The sequence below is a fragment of the Octopus bimaculoides genome, chromosome 6 (assembly GCF_046866305.1).
Source record: "Octopus bimaculoides isolate indiv1 chromosome 6, ASM4686630v1, whole genome shotgun sequence".
In the NCBI taxonomy this organism is placed as follows: domain Eukaryota; kingdom Metazoa; phylum Mollusca; class Cephalopoda; order Octopoda; family Octopodidae; genus Octopus; species Octopus bimaculoides.
Window position 1 is genome coordinate 74397452 of NC_142933.1, and position 24116 is coordinate 74421567.

Consider the following 24116-nt stretch of genomic DNA (forward strand, 5'->3'; position numbering starts at 1 on the left):
ATAGTTCAAGTTTGTCTCCTTTTGGAATGAAGAAAGGTATGTAAAAATAACTTCTTTTGCACGCATACAGACACAGACACTGTTGATGAATCTTCAGTGCGAATTATGGTATTTGTTGTTGTGTGCACGTGCAAAATTACAGCTCAACTCCAATGGTAATTACCTATTCTTATTTTGTAATTTGTGTTTGTGATGAGCATACTGGAAAACCTGATCTTTGATATAAACTTAAAAGGAATTTTTTCAGAAATCATGTTGTGCACCTGTTGTTTCTAGCATGGTTTGGACTGGTTTGAACTAGTTTGAACTGGTTTGGACCAGCTTGAACTGGTTTGAATTGAGTTGGACCAGACTGATATGCTTTGGACCAGTCTGATCTAGTTTTGACAAGTACAGGTGTCTTGTTCTGGAAGATAGATGGCTGAAGAAGGTGACTTTATGCCAGGTGTTGAGAGGTTAAGATATGATAGAAAGACAAACACAGATATTATACTACAGAGGAGATATATTATTTCAAGTATTATAACAAAAATCACCTTGTTTGAACTTAGTTTGCTTTGTACTCCTTTGGCTAGATATACAGTATCTTGTTTATCAAATTAACAAAAAAAAAGTAACAATATAGATGAAGACTGAAGTAACTGAAGAATTAAAATTATTAAGCAACCCATGAAATAATAATTTTCTTTCATTTTCTTTCTTTCTTCACTTTTCTTTTTAATTTAACAAACAACTTTGTTTCTAATAAGCAGACTATGAACTAAATTTTAAATTCAAACAAGGTACCTTTGTTTGTTTTTTTAAATATTCTGACAAAAATAGCTGACAGCAAAACTTTTACAGTAAAAATATTCATGGCAAAAATAAATATGATAAATTTTCCTATGGCAAAGTTGTTTACAGTAAAAATACCTGCCATGACAGTTAGCAACTGTTTCTCATTAAAAAAAAAAATTTTAACAACTGGTTCACAAAAACTGGTGCATATTGGCTTCAACTACAATCTGCTTCTGCTACAAATGATAATGCTAGAATTACTAAGATGGAGGGGACTTTGTAACAAGGAAGAGACATTATCTTTTACCTTTTACTTGTTTTAGGTGTTTGACTGTGGTCATGCTGGGGCACTGCTTTGAAGGATTTTAATCAAACAAATCAATCCCAGTACTTACTTTATTTGTTTTTAAAGCTGGTACTTATATTGTTGGTCTCCTTTGCTGAACAAATAAGTTATTATTACAGAGTGAGAGAGCAATGCATGCCATCAAAGTGACACTGGGATACAAATACATGAAGTCCAGCATACCCATCATGACTACCTGTACACACAGTATATATGTATATGTATATATATATATGTGTCTCTGTGTGTGTGTGTGTGTATATATATATATATATATATATATATATATATATATATATACACACACACACACATACATGCACATACACACACATTAGCAGCACTCCGTCGGTTACAATGACGAGGGTTCCAGTTGATCCGATCAACGGAACAACCTGCTCATGAAATTAACATGCAAGTGGCTGAGCACTCAACAGACACATGTAGCCTGAATGTAGTTCTCAGGGAGATTCAGCATGACACAGAGTGTGACAAGGCTGGCCCTTTGAAATACAGGTACAGCAGAAAGAAGAAGACAGAATGAGAGAAAGCTGTGGTGAAAGAGTACAGCAGAGTTCACCACCATCACCTACCAGAGCCTCGTGGAGCTTTAGTACTGTCTCAAAAGTAATGACAGCCTTTGAGAAAGTGGGGAACAAAACTCCTCGTTGAAACAAAACTCTGGAAGAAAACCAAAACTTTCACATAGGGACCATCGGACTCTTACATGAATTGTTAAAAAGGATCACAAAAGTACAGCTCTCAAAATTACTGCGGAGCTTAATGACCACCTCGAGAACCTAGTTTCCACAAAAGTTGTTCACTGGGAGCTGCACAAAGCCAGATTTCATGGGAAGGCTGCAATCAGAAAACCACTACTTTCAAAAACAAATGTTACAAAGCATTTAGAGTGGAGTAAAAACCTCCAGAATTGATTCCTAGAGCGGTAGAAGAATGTTATTTTCTCGGACGAGTCATCTTTTACCTTATTTCCGACCACCAGCTGAGTATACATGTAAAGACAGCCAAAAGAAGCATTTGACCCAGACTGCTTTCTAACAACTATTAAACATGGAGGAGGATCTGTGATGATCTGAGGGGCTATATCTTGGAAATCTGCCAGCCCAATGGTTTTCTTTTATGGTAGAATTAATAGTCAAGACATTTTAAGCATTTTATCTGATCAAATTCAACCTATGGTTGTGGAACTGTTTCCACAGGGAAACGTAATCTTTCAGGATAATAATGCACCAATTCTCACAGCTAAAATTGTCACTGAATGGTACGAGGAACATTCTAGTGAAGTTGAACATCTTATCTGGCCACCACAGTCCCCAGATCTCAATATTATTGGACATTTATGGTGCATTTTAGAAAAACAAGTAAGGAGTTGATATCCTTCACCATCATCGCAACAAGAACTGGAGACTGTTTTAGCTGAAGAATGGACAAAAATTCCTTTGGAAACAATTCAAACTTTGTACAAGTCCATGCTTTGTAGGATTCAAGCTGTAATTACTGCCAAAGGTGATCCTACCCCATATTGAAATAAATTTGTTTGAAATTTTAAGGTGTTTCCATTATTTTGTCTAATCCCTGTATATCTGATGTCTTCATGGACAACATTTCTGACTGTTCCTTCTGACACATCGAGATCTTTTGCAATTGACCTCATGGACTTTCTGGGATAGTAATCAATGGTCTGTTGAACTTGCTGGATAAATTCAAGTGTTCTGATGATTTCAGAGCATTTAGAATGTTTTTTATGCTTTGATACTGGTGATATATTACTATCTTCAGTCTCTAACTCCTTACAAACTTTGTAGATGAAAGATCTGGCAACTTTTAAAAATCGAGACATTTCTAATTCGCTATGCTCAGCCTTTATAACCACAATAACAGCATGCCTTCTCATTTCTTGAGTAAGCTGAGGGTCTGCTATTATTGTTTTCTGAAACAAAGATTATACAGAGTTTGCAAAAGATGCAACAATAACACAAAAAAGGTATGTCCTCAAATATTTTACACACCCAGTATAATGATGGAACTCTATATGTTCATGTATCCTTTCATGGAGATGGTATGTATTCAAGTTCTATTATTATGTGTCCCTAATGGATTCCACTGAATATCCACAGATAATTGTTTAATTATTAATGGTGAATCTTTAAAGTATGGAATTGACTGATCCCTTTATATCTTTTCATAGTGTCTTGCATGAGTACATCCAACATGCCATTAAATGAGAACGCATTTTTCATGGTTAGACAATTTGGAGTCTACTTTCTGCATGTAAGAAAATCATTTAGTGGCTTTCCTCTTATATTTGAATATAATTTGCCGTCCTTGGACGTTTTTTTATGCATGCTGGCCACTGGTATAAATTGTTATTTTTTAATAATAATTTATAAATTTTTATCCTTTTATTTCTATTCAACAAGAGGATTTTAGTTTAAGCTTAAAGAATAAGGTCAACCATTTATTTATTCAACAACCTTTTATATGCCATTTGCTTTCATATATTCTTTATTGTATACTTCTTTATTTATCTAATTGATGTGAAGGCCACTATTCTTATTTGATACCCTCCACCTTATCAGCACATTTTAGACTTACTGTCTCTCCCTTTTATAGCTTTTCCACCCTTAAAGTGAGGCATTAAAAGCTTGTTAAATAAATAAGTAACAGGTTGAACTTATCCTTTGAACTTAAGTCTAAAAACCTCTTGTTGAATAGAAATAAAAGATAAAAGAAATTAACTTTATCTTAGTTGGAGGGACGAGATACTTGCTATCTGATTTCCCCACTACCCTATCCTCTAACCTCCATCATTGTTATAAATCTTCATTAACCCCCCCCCCACTACCCACGCTTGACATCACAGTATTTTCTCCTATAATACTACCAAATTGAACAAACAAATTCATTATGATTGGCACTGGTCATAGAATCATGAAGTGGCACAAACTTGGCTTTTGAATGTTTTTGAATACTGTGACTCATGTATTCACCAGATGAAAATGTTTTTTTTTTCTAATGATGTAATTTCTCCATTAACAAATTAAAAACTCAGTTGGAAACAGCTGTAGTGGGTCGACACATTCAACACATCATCCATCTGTTGTTATTTATGCTAGCGTGGAAGGCAGACGTTAAATGATGATGATATATATATATATATACATATATTAATATTAATAATAATAAAGAATATGGAGACTTGTACATCCACAAAATTTATTTTGTAGTTATCTGCAGAATATTATAATGACCTACACATGTTTCCACTGCAGTGATTATTCACTGTTGCAAATGCAACCTTGCGATATTGTCAATGCAGCTTAATCAGAGTTTGTCCATTTGGTCATCCTTGAAGTGAACTGAGAATGATCAAATGGTACTTATTTTATCAACTCCAGAATGATGAAAGGAAAAGTCAATCTCACAGCATTTGAATTCATAATGTAAAGACAGATGAAATGCTGCTAAACATTTTGCCCAGTGTGCTAACAATTCTGCCAGCTCATCACATTAAGGACAGCTAATAATGAATGTATCCATTACTAGGCAGAGAACATACAAAGAAAAAAATTGGAAACTGAGAAGTTGGTGTATTTTGCACTCTAATGCTTCCACCTCCTCATTTCCATCCCTACATTTGTTAATAAAATTGCATGCTTAGAAAAAAAAAAAAGATCAGAAGTAAGATTTTATAAGCATGCTAACAAATGTTTAATCTTCATAACTCATCAAAACTAGCAATTAAACACCTTCACCTTTGTTTCAGTTAATTCTCTTCACAAACCTTGTTAACGTGTTGAAAACATTCACAAACATACATTGTACTAAATACCATACAATACATATCAAAACTCTCTAAAGTACTTTTAATCTCAAATCCAAATAAAGAACCAAATCAGAGACCTTCATTCTATCCTTAAACCTTTTGATGCCAACTCAACTGGGACCCACTCCTGGTTCTCTGAAACAAACTTCTTGTTTTAAAGTGACCCAAAGTAAATCTTTCCAGTAAAACTTTTATGGAAATTTATAACCTGGATATCAGCATAATGACAAAGTTATTTTGAAAAATTCTTCCTTATTATCAAAATTAACTAAAACAAAAGTAGTGTATTTCAACAGAAATATGGTAGCAAAAGGGTTACTAATAGAAATAGTAAAACTGAAAAACAAAAAACCCTACTCTTTCTCACACATAGGTAATATAAATCACACTCAACAACATACTGGTCTTTGCTCATATCACTAAATCAAGTAAACAACATGCAGCTGGAATTTCAACCTGTCAATTATTTAACTCAAACAAGATTTTCTCTTCTTTTTTTTTATAATTTTTATGGCATAGTCAGGGAAGGAATGGTAGTGCCTATGACCTTTTGCAGAGCCTCAGGGACTGGTAGGAAGAAAAGGAGGAAGTTATTTTCAGATTGGAGATCTGGCTCCAATGCTTGCAACAGAGCAGAGTAGATTCAGCTAAAAGATAACCAAGTGCCAACCAGGTTATTGTGTTAAACAAAGTGACAGATTGAATCTACTACCCAAGAACAGGATTTATAAAGAAAACTAATGTTTATTCACTGAATGTATAACCAACAAACACAAATGCATTGAACTATCAGATTAATAGTTTAATTAATATCAAGTCATACGTTTTCATGTCCAACAGATAATAATAATAATAATAATAATAATAATTAATTCGTTTTATTGGCCACAAGGGCTAATATCAATTAAAAACATATAAGGACAAAGACAGGACAAAGGTTACAAAAGGTTTTGTCCGAAAAGGTAGGAAAGTTCGTCTAAACAGAGGAAGAAAACGGAGAAAGATATAAATAAATAGATAAATAAATAAGTAGAACTCCCAAAGGGGGAGGTGCTTCGAAAAAGGAAAGGTTACACGTGGAAAAACCCATAAAACCACAGGAGCCTGGTCAGAAAAAATAAGAAAGGGGTATAGAGCCCTTTCTCCTTTTACATTATCTTTTTTTTCTCTTTTTCTCTTTTTTTTTTTTTTTTTTTTTTTACAAGTGTATTCTCAGAATTGGTCCGTTTATACTGGCCATTCTTCCAACAGTCACCCATCTTTCAACGAATTTGCTATGAGACAGCACTTCCCTCTCTACTCTCATCTTCCTTTTCAAGTGGAACTTGAAAAAGTTGATGAGGCCTTGGCCAAAGAGGAAAGTGTCTGTCTTTAGCCCTTTCAAACGGGTCCACCATATCACCTCTTTCGCTACAGCCACTAGGCATAGGAAAATTGCCTTGCCCTCCTGGCTAAAGGAGGTCGGCGGGTCAACTCTCACGATGGATCCAGCTGATAGCCGGATCCGTCCTACACGTGACAGTAGCTGTTCGATATAGACCCACAAGTCAGTAATGCTCGGGCACTGGACGAGTGCGTGCAGAACGGTTTCGTCGTCCTGAGCGCACCTCGGGCAGGCCCAGTTGACGGCACTTCCATGTCGGTAGAGTTTATCTCGAACAGGTAACGCACCTCAGTAGCACTGCCAGGTGAGGGACCTTTGGAAATTATCCATGGGCCCCGGCCCGAAAGTTCTCCTGAACAGACTGCTTAGCTGATTATCCTCGACGCCTAGAGTTTCCCCGAGAACGTCGTCGCACTTTTCTCCCACTAACCCTCTATAGAACGCTAAAGTGGAGTTACTACCGATCGCACTGCCCGCCTGACTCAGGGCAGTGAGAGCTTGGCGGCACTCGAGGTGCCAAGCGCCCTTTCTCGGTCTACGTTTGATCCAGGATTGCAGCTCTGTTAAAGAAACGAGCTGCGGAAAATCGCGTCTGACGAAAGGCGACCACACCTGTTCACCGTCCACGAAACGCTTGAGAAGTCGTAGCCTGAGAGCATGTTTGCGCATCAGCAACCACGGCATGCCAAGGCCTCCGTTCAGCGGTTGTTGACAGCAGATGGAGCGCCTGACCAGTGGTACCTGACCCTTCCACAAAAAGTTGAAGAGCAAGCGTACTATCTTGGTTAACCAGCAGTCGGGACAAGGGACGACGGTCAAATAGTTATAGATGACGGATGCGATGTACGCATTCGCCACCTTCGCTCGACCTTTCAAGGAGAGCTTCCTCTCAGCCCATTTCTGGGTGAGGTTGGCCACCCTGTTCGTCACTTCTTCCCAGTTTTTCTCCAACTGGAGGTCCGGACCGAACCAGACCCGAGCAGTTTAACGGGTCCGTCTGTCCAGCACCCTACGACACTGTTGGACGGCATGGACTTGCCCCTCCAGGTGCCTAGTTGCAAGCCCACTGACTTTTCCGTGTTAATTTTCGCACCTGTCACCGCTTCATACTCGTTTAGTGTCTCGCCAATCAGGTCAATATGCCTGTGTCTCGACACCATCAAGGTGACATCGTCGGCATAGGCAGACACGCTCCTTCCACATCCCAGATCATGCGGGACGCCCCTCAAAGCCTCCAACTTCCGCAGTAATGGCTCGAGAGTCAATACATACAGAAGGGAGGAGAGAGGACACCCTTGGCGAACCAAACGTGAGATGTTGAACGGTTCCGATAGATGGCCGTTCACCCGTATGACCGAGCAGATGCCGCTGTATAAAGCAGCTATCCACCCGCGGAAGACCGGACCGAAGCCAGCTGCCTTGAGAACAGCTGCCAGGTATCGATGGTTGACCCTATCGAAGGCTTTAGACTGATCTAAATTGATCAAAGCCCCACCCGTGCCAGCTTCGTTACCCACTCTCTCTATGATGTAGCGCATGAGATGGAGGTTGTCGTGGATAAACCTGGTCGGCACAGCGCATGTCTGCGCCTTGCCGATCAGTTTGTCCACGACAGGCGCCAATCTCTTGGCTAGCACCTTGGCCAACATCTTCAACTCTGTGTTGAGCAGAGTGATGGGCCTAAAGTTCCCTATAATGTCCCCCTTGTTTGGGTCCTTTCTTAGCAAAGCCACCACTCCTCGACAAACAAAAGCAGGAATTCTCCCGTTTTGTTGCCAGTTGCAGTAGAAGTTTGCCAAGATGCCCGCAAACAAGTCTGGCATTGACGTATAAAGCTCGTAAGGCAGACCATCCAAACCCGGCGATCTACCTCTCGTGCAGCCTTTCATCGCTTCCTGTACTTCCCAGGCAGATATGGGTCCTTCGCAGCACTCGGCCTCGCTGGTCGAGAGTTGCGGCAGGCCGTCTAGGTACACACCGAAGTCTGTTCCATCGTCCGTCCTACCGTTCGTCCCGAACAATTGAGCAAAGTGCTGCTGAAAGGCTGAACACATCTCCTTTGGTTCCGAAATCTCGCAGTCGTTCTGGTCCACCAAAGACCGAATGGTCGCTCTGTTCCCACGCTTCGCCTCAACCACGCGGGCCCATCGAGCGGCCTTAGTCCCCTCCCCGCTTACCGAAAGTGCTTTAGCTCTGACAACGCAGCCTTCATGCTTGGCATCAAAGTGTTGATCGAGGGCCAACTTCGCTGCTAACACGTCGGTTGCGATGCCTGTCCTAAGAGCCTCGTTTAGTTTGTTAACTAAATCCCACTCTGTTTTCTTACGTTCTACAGCTAGAGCCTTACTAAACCTAATTGATTCTGCTCTAATTGCCCGCTTCAGGGCGAACCACCAGTTGTTGTTGATGATTGCCCCGGTTAAAGCCCTCTTAACTAATAAACTAATCCAGTCTCTGTAGGCTTTGCACGCCGTTATCGACGTGTTTAGCTTCCAGTAACCGGGGCCTCGTCTATGGAGCCTATCTAAGTTGACCGTACAGATCACGAATTTGTGGTCCGTGTAGCCGACTATGTTGAATTGTGGACACTCTATGCTATCCTTATCTGCTGGCCTACAGAAAAATCTATCTAAGTACGATCTAGATGACCCGATGCAATTAGTCCAAGTCCACATTGGCACTAATAATAATAATAATAGATGCAGTACCAGGCAATGGCTCTCATAGTTTCTGGTGTTAACTGATTGGAAGTGTTATCATGTACATATTTCGTTTTGGTATAAAAGATGAGCTGCAGCAAATATTCTGCTCAATACTACAGATTTACTTGTCAATTGTTTGACCTTAACCAGTTGAGCATGTCCCTTGGTGACTGATGATTTGTACATCTCTGATCATGAGTAGAAGTAGTGGGGGAGCATCATAGCCAAGTGTTAAGAGCAATTCTTTGGAGTTTGAGTAACTCACCTCTTGAAACATGGGTGTTTTGTTCATCCTTAAACAACCCTTATTCAAGGAACTTTTCAGTAGGATGGGCCACTCTACCTGAAGATAATTCTAACTGGGCCCCACCTACAAAGTGATGCACTGTTTATCTTGATATGAGATCACCATGTTGCACACATATGATTGTGATGCATGTATCTAGTGTACCCTTATCAGATGGGTAGTCATGATGGGTATACTGGGCTTCATATATTTTCCTACAGTGTCATTTTGATGGCATGCACTGCTCTCTCACTCAATAATGATGATGATAATAATAATAATAATAATAATAATAATAATAATAATAATAATAATAATAATAATGATAATAATAATAATAATCCTTTCTGCTGCAGGCACAAGGCCTGAAAGTTTGGGGAGGGGACTAGTCGATTATATCGCCCCTAATGTTTCACTGGTACTTAATTTATCGACCCTGAAAGGATGAAAGACAAAGTTAACCTCAGTGGAATTTGAACTCAGAATGTAGTGATGGGTGAAATACTACTACGCATTTCATCAAGTGTGCTAATGATTCTGCCAGCTCACCACCTTAATAGTAATAATAATGATAATAATAATAATGCTTTCAAATTATGGTACAAAGCCAGCAAGTTTGGTGGAAGCGGGTAAGTCGATTACATTGACTCCAGTATTCAACTGGTACTTATTTTATCTACCCCAAAAAGATGAATGGCAAAGTCGACCTCTGCAGAATTTGAACTCAGAACATAAAGACAGATGAAACACCGCTAAGCTTTTTGCCCGGCATGCTAACAATCTTGTCTGCTCATCAATAATAATAATAATAATAATAATGATAATAATAATAATAATAATAATAATGATTAGAGAAGGAAATCAAAAACCTAGAAGCTATTGTTTACATCACTTAGAAAAGAAAGTAGGTAATTAAAAAAAAATTAAGCCATTATTTTCTCAAAGTTGATATACATGTTCAGGGAAATGAATGTTTAATCTTTACTGCAGGAATGGACAACTATGGACATGTTTCGATTTATTAGATCTCATCAGCAAGTTTATCTCACCAAATTCTGTCTGATTTTTGCAAGCATGGAAGAGTGGAAGTTTAATGAAATGAATGAAAATGAATGAATAAAGAGAGAAAACTTTATGTGTCCTTCATATAAAGTTATTAAGATTCTAGAAGCATCATGACAGGTTTGTGTTACACTATGTTACTAAATTCACCTAAGTAAGTTGTATTATTATCAACTCATACAAAGCTAAAGAAGATATTCTAAAGTGGGGAAAATATAAGGCCTTGGAGTAAATGAATCAGCATTCATATCTCTTCTTGAATTAATGATGTAGCAGAATGTTGGTAAGAGCTTTAGTATCCTAATAATCTGATTCTATTGCTCTTGGCACTCTGTTGGTTATGACGTCGAGGGTTCCAGTTGATCTGATCAATGGAACAGCCTGCTCGTGAAATTAATGTGCAAGTGGCTGAGCACTCCACAGACACGTGTAACCTTAACGTAGTTCTCGGGGGAGATTCAGCGTGACACAAAGTGTGATAAGGCTGGCCCTTTGAAATACAGGAAGAAAGAGCAAGAGAAAGTTGTGGTGAAAGAGTACAACAGGGTTCGTCACTATCCCCTGCCGGAGCCTTGTGGAGCTTTAGGTGTTTTCGCTCAATAAACACTCACAATGCCCGGTCTGGGAATCGAAACTGCGATCCTACAACTGCGAGTCTGCTGCCCTAACCACTGGGCCATTGCGCCTCCACTCTGATTCTATTAATCATAGGCAAACTAACAAAGAACATAAACTTCATATGTAACAGATGCACTAGAGTAGTATGATCTACAAACACACAGGAAATAGACTCCCTTGAATGGCTCAGTAGAACTTGTTGATAGCTTTTGTTATCCGAGAGATGTTATCAACAAGTAAGGTGGTTGCTTCAAAATTATAGTAGCCAGAGTAAGAATGGGTCAGAAAAAATTCAAGGAGCTACTACCACTGTTAGCAACAAAAGTTGTTTACAACAGAATAAAGGGCAGAGAGTATGATGCATGTGTTAGAATTACAATGGGCCTTGAATGCAGAGGACATGGGAAGACTGGAAAGAAATGAAGCAAGTATGCTCCCTTGGGTATGCAATGTAAATGCGCATAAACAACAGTATAAATGTGCTGAGAGAAAAACAAGGCATAAGAGGAATTAAATGTAGTGTACAAGAAAGAAGACTGCTGGTATGAACATATGATGCATATGAATGAGGACTGCTGTAAAAAGAAGTGCTGATCGATAAAGGTGGCTGGAGCTTGTGGATGAGGGAAAACCAGGAAGATATGGGATAAATTGATGAAGGCAGACTTTAAGATCTTGGATCTCCTGTAGGAGATGACAAGCGACCATGATATATGGTAATATTTGGTATTCAAGAAGACCTACCCACTGCAGCAAAACTGACTTCTGGAAGAACTGTATGTACATATTACATATGTGCACAAATGGACACCTGATCCAGTATCCTCTTCATAACAATCTCCACATTTCTCTCACTGCAGCTATCCCCACCCCTCTTGATATTATATTTTCTTATCTGTTAATTCTGTCAACTACACTCACACATTATATTGGTCTCCTCCATCACCACACTAGACCACCAAATTCTATCTTCATACACGACAACTGACTCTGTCTGTTTGTCTGTCTGTCTGTCTGTCTCTCTCTCTCTCTCTCTCTCCTACCCAAAAATTTCATCTCACTCTTGTCTTTCTATCATCATTACTATCCTGTTACTGCTCTCTTCTTGCATCCCTCAACCTCTCCAATTCAGTTATCATTGGCAAATCCCTCCCCCCCCCACCTACATCCACTCTTCAACCCTATCCAATCCATACAGACGCCACCTACTTCCACTCCCCTAATTTCCCTGTACCCTACCCCATTCACTCTTGCAAACCCTATTCATTCCTAATTTCTTTAGTCCCACTCACTTCTACTCATCTCTTACCTTAAGATACTACCTAGACACTTTATCACCATTATTTATCTCTTTGCTGTAACTACTGATTCATTTTCACTGTCTCTCCTAAATGTACTAGCTATGTAGCTCCTCTACAACAACAAAGACCTTATCCATCTCAACCCCTTCTTTCATACCTTAGCCCTCATCCCTAGTGTGCTCCTCCCCTCAAGTTTTGTAAGGGGACGCATGGCGTAGTGGTTAGGGTGTTGGACTCATGATCATATAAGATTGTGGTTTTGATTCCTGGACTGGGTGATGCATTGTATTCTTGAGCAAAACACTTCATTTCATGTTACTCCAGTCCACTCAGCTGACAGAAATGAGTAGTCTTGCGATGGACTGGTGTCCCATCCAGGTCGGGAATATATACGCCATGAAACCGGGAAATCAGCTGTTGTGAGTCAGCATGACTTGCAAAGGTAACTTTACCTTTGTAGGCTTGCAAGTTGCATGGTACCCTCACTAGTGCTGATGGTATGAGAAAAGGACCAAGTACATACTGTAAAGTGATTGGTATCAGGAAGGATATTGAATGTCCAGCCTTAGAAATCATACCAAAGTAGACACTGGAGCTTGATGCAGTCCTTGGACCCAACAGATCTTATCAAACCGTCCAACCCATGCCAGTTAGAACAGGGATATTAAATGATAACAATGATGATTGTAAAAACTGAAGAAGAATTAAATACAATTTCTGTCTGTTTAGTAAGTTAAATTTTATGAAAACAAATGTACAGCGTAAGAGGTTAAAAAAACTGAGGTCATTTCTTTCCTAATCCTGCTGAAGAGGCTAAGGCGCAGGAGTGGCTGTGTGGTAAGTAGCTTGCTTACCAATCACATGGTTCCGATTTCATTCCTACTGTGTGGCACCTTGGGTAAGTGTCTTCTACTATAGCCTCAGGCCGCCCAAAGCCTTGTGAGTGAATTTGGTAGACGGAAACTGAAAGAAGCCCGTCGTATATATGTATATACATGTATGTGTGTGTGTGTATATGTTTGTGTGTCTGTGTTTGTCCCCCCCCCCCCAATATCGCTTGACAACCAATGCTGGTGTGTTTACGTTCCCGTAACTTAGTGGTTTGGGAAAAGAGACCAATAGAATAAGTACTAGGCTTCCAAAGAATAAGTCCAGGGGTCGATTTGCTCGACTAAAAAGGCGGTGCTCCAGCATGGCCGCAGTCAAATGAATGAAACAAGTAAAAGAGTAAAAAAAAGAGTAACTGTGAAAGAAGCTTAAACTGGGCTAGTATTACAGGTTTCAGTATTAACATAGTAAAAAGTAAAGCACTAACAATTACCAAGTGATATAAGAACTCGGGAGCCATTTTGAAGAGACTGCTTATTATCTGAAAAATGATCTAGCTTAATTTATCTAATACTATATGATACTCAACAACAGACACTGGTAACATGAGCTAAAAGCTATAGACTATATAGATGATTTGCTAGATGCAGTTGATAAGTTGTACTCTCTGAATAATAAGTACAGCATAGGGGTTTTGTGAAAGGATTGTCGCCAGAGTGAAAACAGTGAAATAAGACCAGTAGTCTGTCATCTCTCTTAACAAAAAAAAAAAAGGGGGGCTTCGTTTTGTATACAAAACATAGGGCCTTTTGAAGTATGTGTAGTGATTGGGATATTATGAAACATGGCTCATGAATGCATATTACAAGCAGAAGAATAAGCTGAGTGTTGTTCATTAGATGTATAATGTATTTACAAGAAGGATTTTTTTCATAGAGTAGTATTCGTCTTGAATTGTTTTGAGCAGTATCATAATCGCTTGCATGCAAGTACACACACACACACACACACATACATACATACATCAGTTTGAAAGACAAGTGACAACCACCACCACTACCACCACTGTTGCTGCTACTACTACTACTGCTACTGCTACTACTACTACTACTACTGTATAACAAACATATTCAGTAACAACAAAAATATCACAACTTCCTATTTTCCCTCTATTAAAAGTCATGTGCATTTTGGTTCTTTATCATTAATTAAATGCCAGCTCTCTCATTCTTTTATATTGATTTAAGTAAATATATTTTCAAGCTTAGCTATCAGAGCTACTCCAGGAGAAAACCTATAATGATACATAAGATTATCTAATCAGAAAAAAATACATTGCAGACTGTCTGTTACTCAGGGTGGTTCAGGGCATCCTGACCGCTAACAGTCTTCAGCTCCAAACAACTCTGTGCTTCATTTTATAGATACAACTCAGAAGTTAACCCTTTGGTCCTGTCTTTTCTAAGAGCAGGACTGTTCACTCTCCACTTAGCCTCTTCGGCAGGATTAGGAAAGAAATTACCTGTTTTTTCAGCCTCTTACGCTGTACATTTGTTTTCATAAAACTTAACTTATTAAACAGACAGAAATTGTATTTAATCTTTTGCCAAAAATTTTAATAATCTGGTAAAGCAGTATCGCCTTCATTTATTCTAGAGTAGCCTTAGAAATTGGTACCCGAGTGCATCTCTAATCCTCTATAAAATGTAGCATTAGGTTCTCTAATCAGATGAGGGGGTACTGAAAAGTTCCTGGCTTTAAGGGTATCATGAAAGGCCTGGCTGGAGGCCTAACCTTCCAAGTTCTTTTACAGGGCTTAGAAAAACTGAAAGGCCACTGCAATAAGTGTGTGAATCTGAGAGGAGAATATATTGAATAAAATCATAATTAACTGATCCTCCTTGGAACTTTTCAGCGCTCCATTGTATTGATGGAAAACTATATGCAACTGGTAATACTCCTGATGTCAAAAAGCAACCCTCACGCTGTGTTTGAGTTAATCCCACAACTCAGCTCAATATGCTCAGCTGTTAAAATGGCAACTTAATCAATGTGAAAAGCATACCCCAGTAAAGGAAACTCCATTGGCTCATCATCAAAGAATGATACCATGGGTATAGCAATGCAAAAACGTCTATCAGCAAACAACCAGTAATCCTGAGACTCTTACAGAACTGGCACTGGAAGTATCTTTATCTTTTACTTGTTTAAATCATTGAATTGCAGCTATGTTGGGGCCTCACCTTGAACTGTTAAGTCAAATAAATCAAATTCAATACTTATTTCTTCTTTTATTTCTGGTTTGTGTTCTATTAATTTCTTTTGAAGCTAAATTAAGGGGCGTAAACAAATTGATTGTCGTGGTATGGGGGAAACCAACACAAATACATACCCCTCCCCCACACACATACATACATATATACATACATACGTTTATACATATATCTATCGTTCATCATTATCATCATCATCATCATCATCATCCTTTAATGTCTGTTTTCTATGCTGGTATGGGTTAGACAGTTTGACCTGTACTGGCAAGCTGGAGAGCTGCACCAGGTTCAAATCTGATTTGTCTTGGTTCCTATGGTTGGATGCCCTTCCTAATACCAACCACTTTCATGTTTGCATATATGCATTTACATATGTGTACACACACACATATATATACAAGGTGCAATGGGTAAATTGTTATATTTTTAATTTCATGCATGTGCCTTGCTTGTTTTGGATTTTGTCGACTACACAGCATGGTAGGGTCAGTTGGACATCATCTGTGAGAAAAACAGAAATTGTATTTAATCTGCCAGAAATTTGGAAATGACATGTTGTACTGCTTAGTATTCATGCCAGAAGCTCCAATAAAAGCATTTCAGAGTGTTTGAGTGTCAATCTGATGACTTGCCATGTCCCCAAAACATGTAACGAGAGTGATAAAAATCAAACATCCAGTCAACATCATGGTGTTTGGAGTGATCGCTAGTGATGGTGATGTTATACCTCCATTCATCTTCCCACATGGCTACAGACTCAACATGGAAGCCTACATCAACTGCCTGGAGGAGGTAGTGCTGCCCTGGGTCAAGAGAATGGCTGCTAGAAGATGCTGCACCATGCCACACAAGCAGGAGAACCCAGTCATGGCTGTCAGACAATTTCTGCAACCACATCACCCCTAACATCTGGCCACCTAACTCCCCAGACTGCAATCCCTTTGATTATTATGTGTGGGGCATAGCTGAGTGAGAGACCAATAAAATTCCTTGTAATACCAAGGATGAACTAAAGGCAAGGATTATGGTAGCATTCACCAACTTAAACAAGGAGACCTTCTGGAAAAGTTGCAGGAGATTCCAAAGTTGCCTGGAGGCTATGACTGAAACCAATGGTAATCTTATTGAATAAATTTACTCTTTAGTATTTGGAGATATTTTAATGTAATTTTGGTAAATATATCTGTTAAAATGAGATGTCAGTGTTATTTTCATTTTTGCATAATTTAGATGACAGTTTATTCATTGCACCCTTATACAATAAGCCTGCACACAGTTTCCATCTACCAAGTTCACTCAAATGGCATTGGTTGGTCAGGGGCTACAGTAGAAGACACTTACCTAGACTAACAATGCAAGGGTTACTGAAAAAAAAAAGAACAAAATATAAGATACCATGCCACAAGAAGTACAACACCATATTTTCCACCAACTACATCCAATCTTTAATAAACAACTTCTTTATAGACCAGATTTGTTCATCTTTAAATTTCCCTAGGAAAAGGTTACAATAGATTATTTTTGCACAGATGTTCCAAATGAATTATATACCCTTTGTATACAGTATTGGATTATTATATTTTTTTAAAGTTCTGAATTAAAACCTTGCCAAATTAATTTGGCTTTCCACATCAGGTGTTGACAAAAAACGGTATTTATAATATATTGGAGTTCATTCAATAGAACTGGCCCTGTGCCTAAGCTTTAAAAAATAATCAATAGCTGGGCACAGATTGAATGTTTTACAAGCCAAAGGGAGAGTTTCTGTATGGTCACTTGACTCTTTAGAATTAGCAGCTAATTCTCCTTTAAAGTACACCCTACTATCTGAAAAAAAAAAGGATATGCTGGATAGGGTTGTCAAGGTATACTATGTCTGAAGACATAACATCATTAAAATGTCTTTGCTTTTATATCTGCTCAATCAGGGATACATACATACATACATACATACATACATATACATTATTGGCTTTTTTCAGTTTCCAAATATCAAATCCATTCATAAAGCTTTGGTTAGCCCATGACTATACTAGAAGACATAATTCTACAGTGTCATGCAGTGGGAATAGATACATCTATACCTATGTATATACATATATATATGTATATAATATTTGATATATATATTGTAGGCATGTATATTTGTATCTATATGCACAACCCTTGTACATATAAATGTTCTGCTGCATAATCTGTAATATTTCCTCTTTTATATATTATTTTTTGATGTGAAAATAGAAACTTTTATCATATATAACGTTATTTTTCATTGTGGCTGATTGAGCTTGTTAAAACTAAATTGATTTATTGACCACTGGAGAATATATTTCCCCATTAAACTAATCTAATCTATTATTCTACATTTTCATTATTTTGGTTGAATTTAATATTCTCTACAGAGATATGAATAAGTAGTTTAATTTTCACAAAAATCATTTGAAATCAGTCCATAGCTATCATTGTTTGGTCAAAATAACAGAATAGTCAGGACACAATTGATGTTAGATGTTACAAGTATTCAAAAGATCAACATAGATGTGATTATAATGTAATTATCATCATCATTGTTTTATCTTCCACTTTTCCATGCTTGCATGGGTCAGATGGAATTTTATTGAAATAAAATTTCTACAGTCAGACACTTTTCCTGGTTGGGGTTAGGAAGGGCATCCAGCCATAGAAATCAAGCCAAAACTAATTTGGGTCTGGTGTAGTTCTCCAGTTTACCAGTTCTAGTCAACCTGTCTTACCCATGCCAGCATGGAAAACAGACGCTAAATAATGATGATATATATATATATATATATATATATATATATATATATATATCTTCGAAACACCAGTGTTTTAATGGTGGCAGCTGATGAAGGATATGTTCTCTATGTGGCCTGCTTGTTTTTTGTACCTTGTTTATCATTTTGTCTATGTTTTTTTTGCAACGTCATGTACCCAGATATGTATCTATATGTACATGTAGATGAAGGTATGTACATACATGTACATATATATGCATATACTCATATATTGTTTCTATATATATATATATATATATACTAGCAGAAATACCCGGCGTTGCCCGGGTTAAAGAGAATAATGAAATCTAAAAACGCCGTCTAGACTACGCATCATTTTTATATATAGAGATGTATATATACACACACGCACCCAAACACACGTATATATATGTATATCAATATAAATATATGAAAGTCAATGAAGTTTCGTAAAAGAAGGTGATCATGTACATACTTTCTTGCTGTTGTGATTATAACACCTCATTGTAAACTATGTTCCTTGTTTTCCCTTGTGGAGCATATACAAATAGGTTTTTTGTTGCTGCCCACTCTTGAGCAGCCAACATACAGTTGTCCATGTGAGAAGCAGGGCTCTTCCAAGAGAAGACCAGCTACAGACAGTGTTTGACCCTGATATTTGTTTATGGACATGGCAAAAGTCACACGAAGGGGCAATTGTAGTCTTCTGAATGTAAAAGGAATGTCTGCTCCTGATGGAGTAAGAGGAATTCTTGGAATAAAGACGTCATCCCCTTTTGCACATCCAGAAAGAATGGTAGCCTCGATAACGTGTGACATCATTTTCTAAATAATGCTCATCTGTTATGTTCGGGTTAAAATTTCATCAACATCAAAAATATATGAATTTTCATGGGAGTTATGGCCGTTATGCAAAGAATATAATTTCCAAATTTCATAAAGATCCATTCCGTACTTTTGACGTAGTTTTGGATAAGAAAACAAATGACTAATGTGTGTTTGTGTGCATGTGTATGTGTGTGTGATGGGTGTATATATATGTATAGATATCTGTATGCATGTATATATGTATATATGTGTACATATTACATGTACATCTATATATATATACATCTACACATATGTATACATATACATGTATGTATAGATCTATATATATATACATATACGTGTACATCTATATGTATACATATATATCTCTCTATCTCTCTCTCTCTCTCTGAAAGTATCTGTCATTACAGTATCGAAATGGTGTACATATACATGTATATGTATACATATACATCTCTCTCTCTCTCTCTCTCTCTCTCTCTCTCTCTTTCTCTCTCTGTGAAAGTATCTGTCACTACAGTATCGAAATGTGATTGTTTCAGTTGGTGGAATACTTTCATTTTTAAAGTGAAAGTATTTGACATGAGTGTTTTTGTTTCACTTTTGACACGTAATACTTAAATAGTGGAGGAGATATTATGTTGCCGTGTGCTCGAACTCTGCAAGAAGTTAATAATTTTTTTTTACTAAAACACAACTGGAACCCTAAGTAAGGCATGTGTAAAATTTGAATGAAATTGGTTGCGTAGTTCTCGAGTTTTAGGGATTCACACAGACAGACAGACAGACAGACAGACAGACACACACACATTCTCATTTTTATATATATATATATATATATATATATATATATATATATATATATAAACTGTCTCAGTTTCTTGGTAAATTATGTTTCAAAAACAGTGCATCATGCATTCATCAGTGCAAATATTTTTATTCAACCAGAATGAGACTATTGGTAATTAATGTGTGGGACAGTGTAGGGGATGGTGTAAGGAGATTAGATATGCATTTATGCAGTTAGTAGACTCTTTGGCTGATAGAAAGTGCAGTGTTGCAAAAATATACATTTATAACACTGTATGTCTACATAGACACACACACATACATAAACACAACTATAAACACAAACAGGCAAGTACAAATATATATATTACTGATGAGACACAAGTGCTTGTACTCATGAATCAAGAGTTCTTTGAACACATATTTGTCATAAAGGAGAAGCTGTCCCCCTATGATGAATCACAACAGTGATTAGCATATTCATCTTCAAATCAGCTAGATCATGTGGGAGGAACCTGTAGAAGAAGTAGAGCCAGGAAGGTGTGGGATAAGGTGGTGAAATGTGATTTTCAAGTGTTGAGTCTCACAGAGGCAATGACAAGTGACTGAGACCTCCAGCAAATTGTTGTGCTTGAGAAGACATATCAAGCTAAGTGAAATCATAGTCGTGGCCAGTGCCGGTGATGCATGAATGGCACCAGTGTCGGAGACATGTAAAAGGCACCCAATACACTCTGTGGAGTGGTTGGTATTAGGAAGGGCATCTAGCCATAGAAATGGAGTCAGAACAAACTGAAGCCAGTACAGATCTTCAGCTTACCACCTCCAGTCAAACCATCTAACCTATTGTTGTTTTTGTTGGCACTCCGTCGCTTACGACGTCGAGGGTTCTAGTTGATCCGATGAATGGAACAGCTTGCTCGTGAAATTAACGTGCAAGTGACTGAGCACTCCACAGGCACGTGTACCCTTAACGTAGTCCTCGGGGATATTCAGCGTGACACAAAGTGTAACAAGGCTGGCCCTTTGAAATACAGGTACAACAGAAACAGGAAGAAAGAGTGAGAGAAAGTTGTGGTGAAAGAGTACAGCAGGGTTTGCCACCATCCCCTGCCGGAGCCTCATGGAGCTTTAGGTGTTTTCGCTCAATAAACACTCACAACGCCCGGTCTGGGAATCGAAACCGTGATCTTATGACCGTGAGTCTGCTGCCCTAACCACTAGGCCATTGCGCCTCCACCACCTAACCTATACCAGCATGGAAAATGGATGTTAAATAATGATGATGGTGATGATAATGTAAATCATCATTTTGAATCTTGCTGTTCACTGTGCATATAATAATTACTTTTGGTTGGAAGATATAAGCATAGTTCAGCAAACAGTCTGTTCATTGAAATTATAAAAAAGACTGTTGGCTCCTGCTAGATCAACTGGTCAGTGGGTGCTTTGGGTTGCAAAAAAACAACAATGTCAAAACACCTGATGTCCTGGAGTTCTTTGTACTAATAAATCAAGTTTATTATGAATATATCTTCATTGTAAAGAAGTTATTCTCCAGTGACTAAACATTACAACAATTAACCCATTCAGGATTGAGTCTGCCAGAATGTATCAAGAATATACAAGTCATTATGTGTGTGTGTGTGTGTGTGTGTGTGAGACTGCGCATGTGTGTGTGTGTGTGCTTACACTTGTATATGCGTTTATGATTTTTAAGTGATTATGTCTTTGTATTTGGTTAAGGTTCTTCATTTGGATGGCTATATGCTTATGATTTAACTCATACAATTCATCATCGTCATTTAACATCCCCTTGCTTGCATGAGACAGATGGAATTTGTTGAAGCAGATTTTCTACTACTGGATACCCTTCAGGATACCCTACAGCTGGATGCCCTCATCTTTTTCCAAGTAAAGTAATATTTCCTTATGGCCAGACATTGTTTTCATGTAAGTCTAGAAACGACCTTGCTTGCATAACAATGATGCTCATTTACAATCATCACATGATTTCTAGACAAGAGTACACACACACACACACACATATGTACATACATACATGGCATTGAATACAGACATGCAAAGAGGACTATTCATTCCCTCAGAAAATTATTACTATCCCCTTTAATGTTTGCCATTAATACAAGCTTAGTAAAAGAGATGGTGATCTCCGAATATATGCAAAGAACATTATGGGAATAAAAGAGATGAATCCAAAGGATAGTACTGGGCCAAAATAGATTACCTCCTTCCAAAATAACATCAACAGACTGAGGAAAAAGATAGAACAGTTGGATACTATCATCAAATGCAAAGCTAAAAGTGAATTCACACATCATCTATCATCAATTATGACTGCATGATAAATTCTCCAAATTGTATGGGAATTGCCCCTAAGAAACACTCACAAGCAAATTGATCCCCTTCAAACACGATCTACAATCAACAAGTGAAAAACTTCATTACTGTAAAAAAGTACATGACTGAAAAATGATAAACTGCAAGTTTGCCTAAAACCCATAAGCTGTATATCACAGTATGAAAGGCAAAACCATCAAGGTAGTAAATGCTCCTCCCCAGGAAAACTTAGAGTCATTCTGGCAGGAAATCTGAAATGTAAACAAAGAACATAATCACAACGCAGTACAGTGAGTATTGTGTAAATGCCTCTCCCAAAATACCCTTAATGGGTATTATGAAATACTCTTAATGGCTATTATGAAACTTCTGAATGGAAAATCACCTGGGAGAGACCTGATAATAGACTACTGGTACAAAAAGCTACAGGGAAATTCTCACGACTCTGTTTTAAAAAAACAATGGAGGCTGAGCTAGATATATCTGATTGGCTGACTGTAGCACAAAGTATTCTTATATCTAAGAACAAAGAAACCCATGTGGCCAAAAACTATAGGCCCTTAACATGCTTGAATGCTATGAACAAACTGTATACGGGCATGTGGCATAGTGGTTAAGAGCAAGGGCTACAAACCCCAAGATTTCGAGTTCAATTCCAGACACTGACCTGAATAATAATAATAATAATAATAATAATAATAACAACAACAACAACAACAACATCGAAAAATACCTTAGGAATGAGAACCCAGGTTCAAAATTTCCCCAAGACACCTGATGAAGGCTAGAGGGTATATCAGCTGAAACGTTGTGTTAACAACAAACAAGATGAGAACAAATATCTGTCAAATGTAAATAATGTTTACACGGGTTGCCTGAATATGTTTCTCTAAAAGCACTTCCAAATAAATAAGGTGATAACTTATGAACAGGCGAGAGGAAAGAAATGTGTCTGGGGTTGTGCTGAAGGGCTTCTCATCAACAAAGCAGTTCTTAAGGAAGCCAAACAACATTACCATAATCTCTTAACAATGTGGCTAGACTACAAGAAGGATTTGACTCTGTTCTGCATGAATGATAGAACAATACTTTGTCAAAGTACCAGCTGCTATCATGAATGCCATTGAAAGACTGACCACAACATGGTCAACACTGTTATTACTGACAACTACTAAAGCAATACCTATTGTAACAAACAGAATTAGGTTACCAATAGGCACATTTCAGGGTGATAGTTTATCTGTAATGTTGTTTGTACTGGCAGTGAATCCCTTGTCAGTTAACAAAATGCCAAGGTTACATGCTGAGATATGCAGAAAAGAATAAAATGAATGTACCCCACACATATTTTGTTGATGACCTAAAGTTATATTCTGATAACTAAACATCAAGAGACAATTAGAACCAGTCACGACATTCTCATGGAATATAGGAATGGAGTTTGGACAAGATAAATGCACATACATGATAGTTTTGAAGAAGAATCATACATCATACCAGCAAAAAGCAATGCATGGGTACATATGTTGTAAGCTAGAGGATAACAGCAGCATTGACTGAAAAAGAAGTCTCTCTTGAACCTGTGATAGATACATTGTGTGGAGACGCAATGGCCCAGTGGTTAGGGCAGCGGACTCGTGGTCATAGGATTGCGGTTTCGATTCCCAGACCGGGTGTTATGAGTGTTTATTAAGCGAAAACACCTAAAGCTCCACGAGGCTCTGGCAGGGGATGGTGGCGAACCCTGCTGTACTCTTCCACCACAACTTTCTCTCACTCTTACTTCCTGTTTCTGTTGTACCTGTAATTCAAAGGGTCAGCCTTGTCACACTGTGTCACGCTGAATATCCCCGAAAACTACATTAAGGGTACATGTGTCTGTGGAGTGCTCAGCCACTTGCACGTTAATTTCATGAGCAGGCTGTTCCGTTGAT

At 38.1% G+C, this 24116-nt stretch overlaps 1 protein-coding gene across 2 annotated transcripts in view; it reads right to left on the reverse strand.

The window, feature by feature from the left end:
• The window catches only part of LOC106871164 (G patch domain-containing protein 3), an 82766-nt gene that overhangs the window by 53399 nt on the left and 5251 nt on the right, over positions 1-24116 (reverse strand). Inside the window, exon 2 of one of the 2 annotated variants that reach the window (XM_089354099.1) lies at positions 16766-16788. The exons of the other annotated variant lie outside the window; for it this stretch is intronic. Within the exon in view, the coding sequence (XP_089210225.1) occupies positions 16766-16788 (23 nt within the window). The remainder of the gene's footprint in view (positions 1-16765; positions 16789-24116) is intronic. 2 annotated transcript variants of the gene reach the window in all.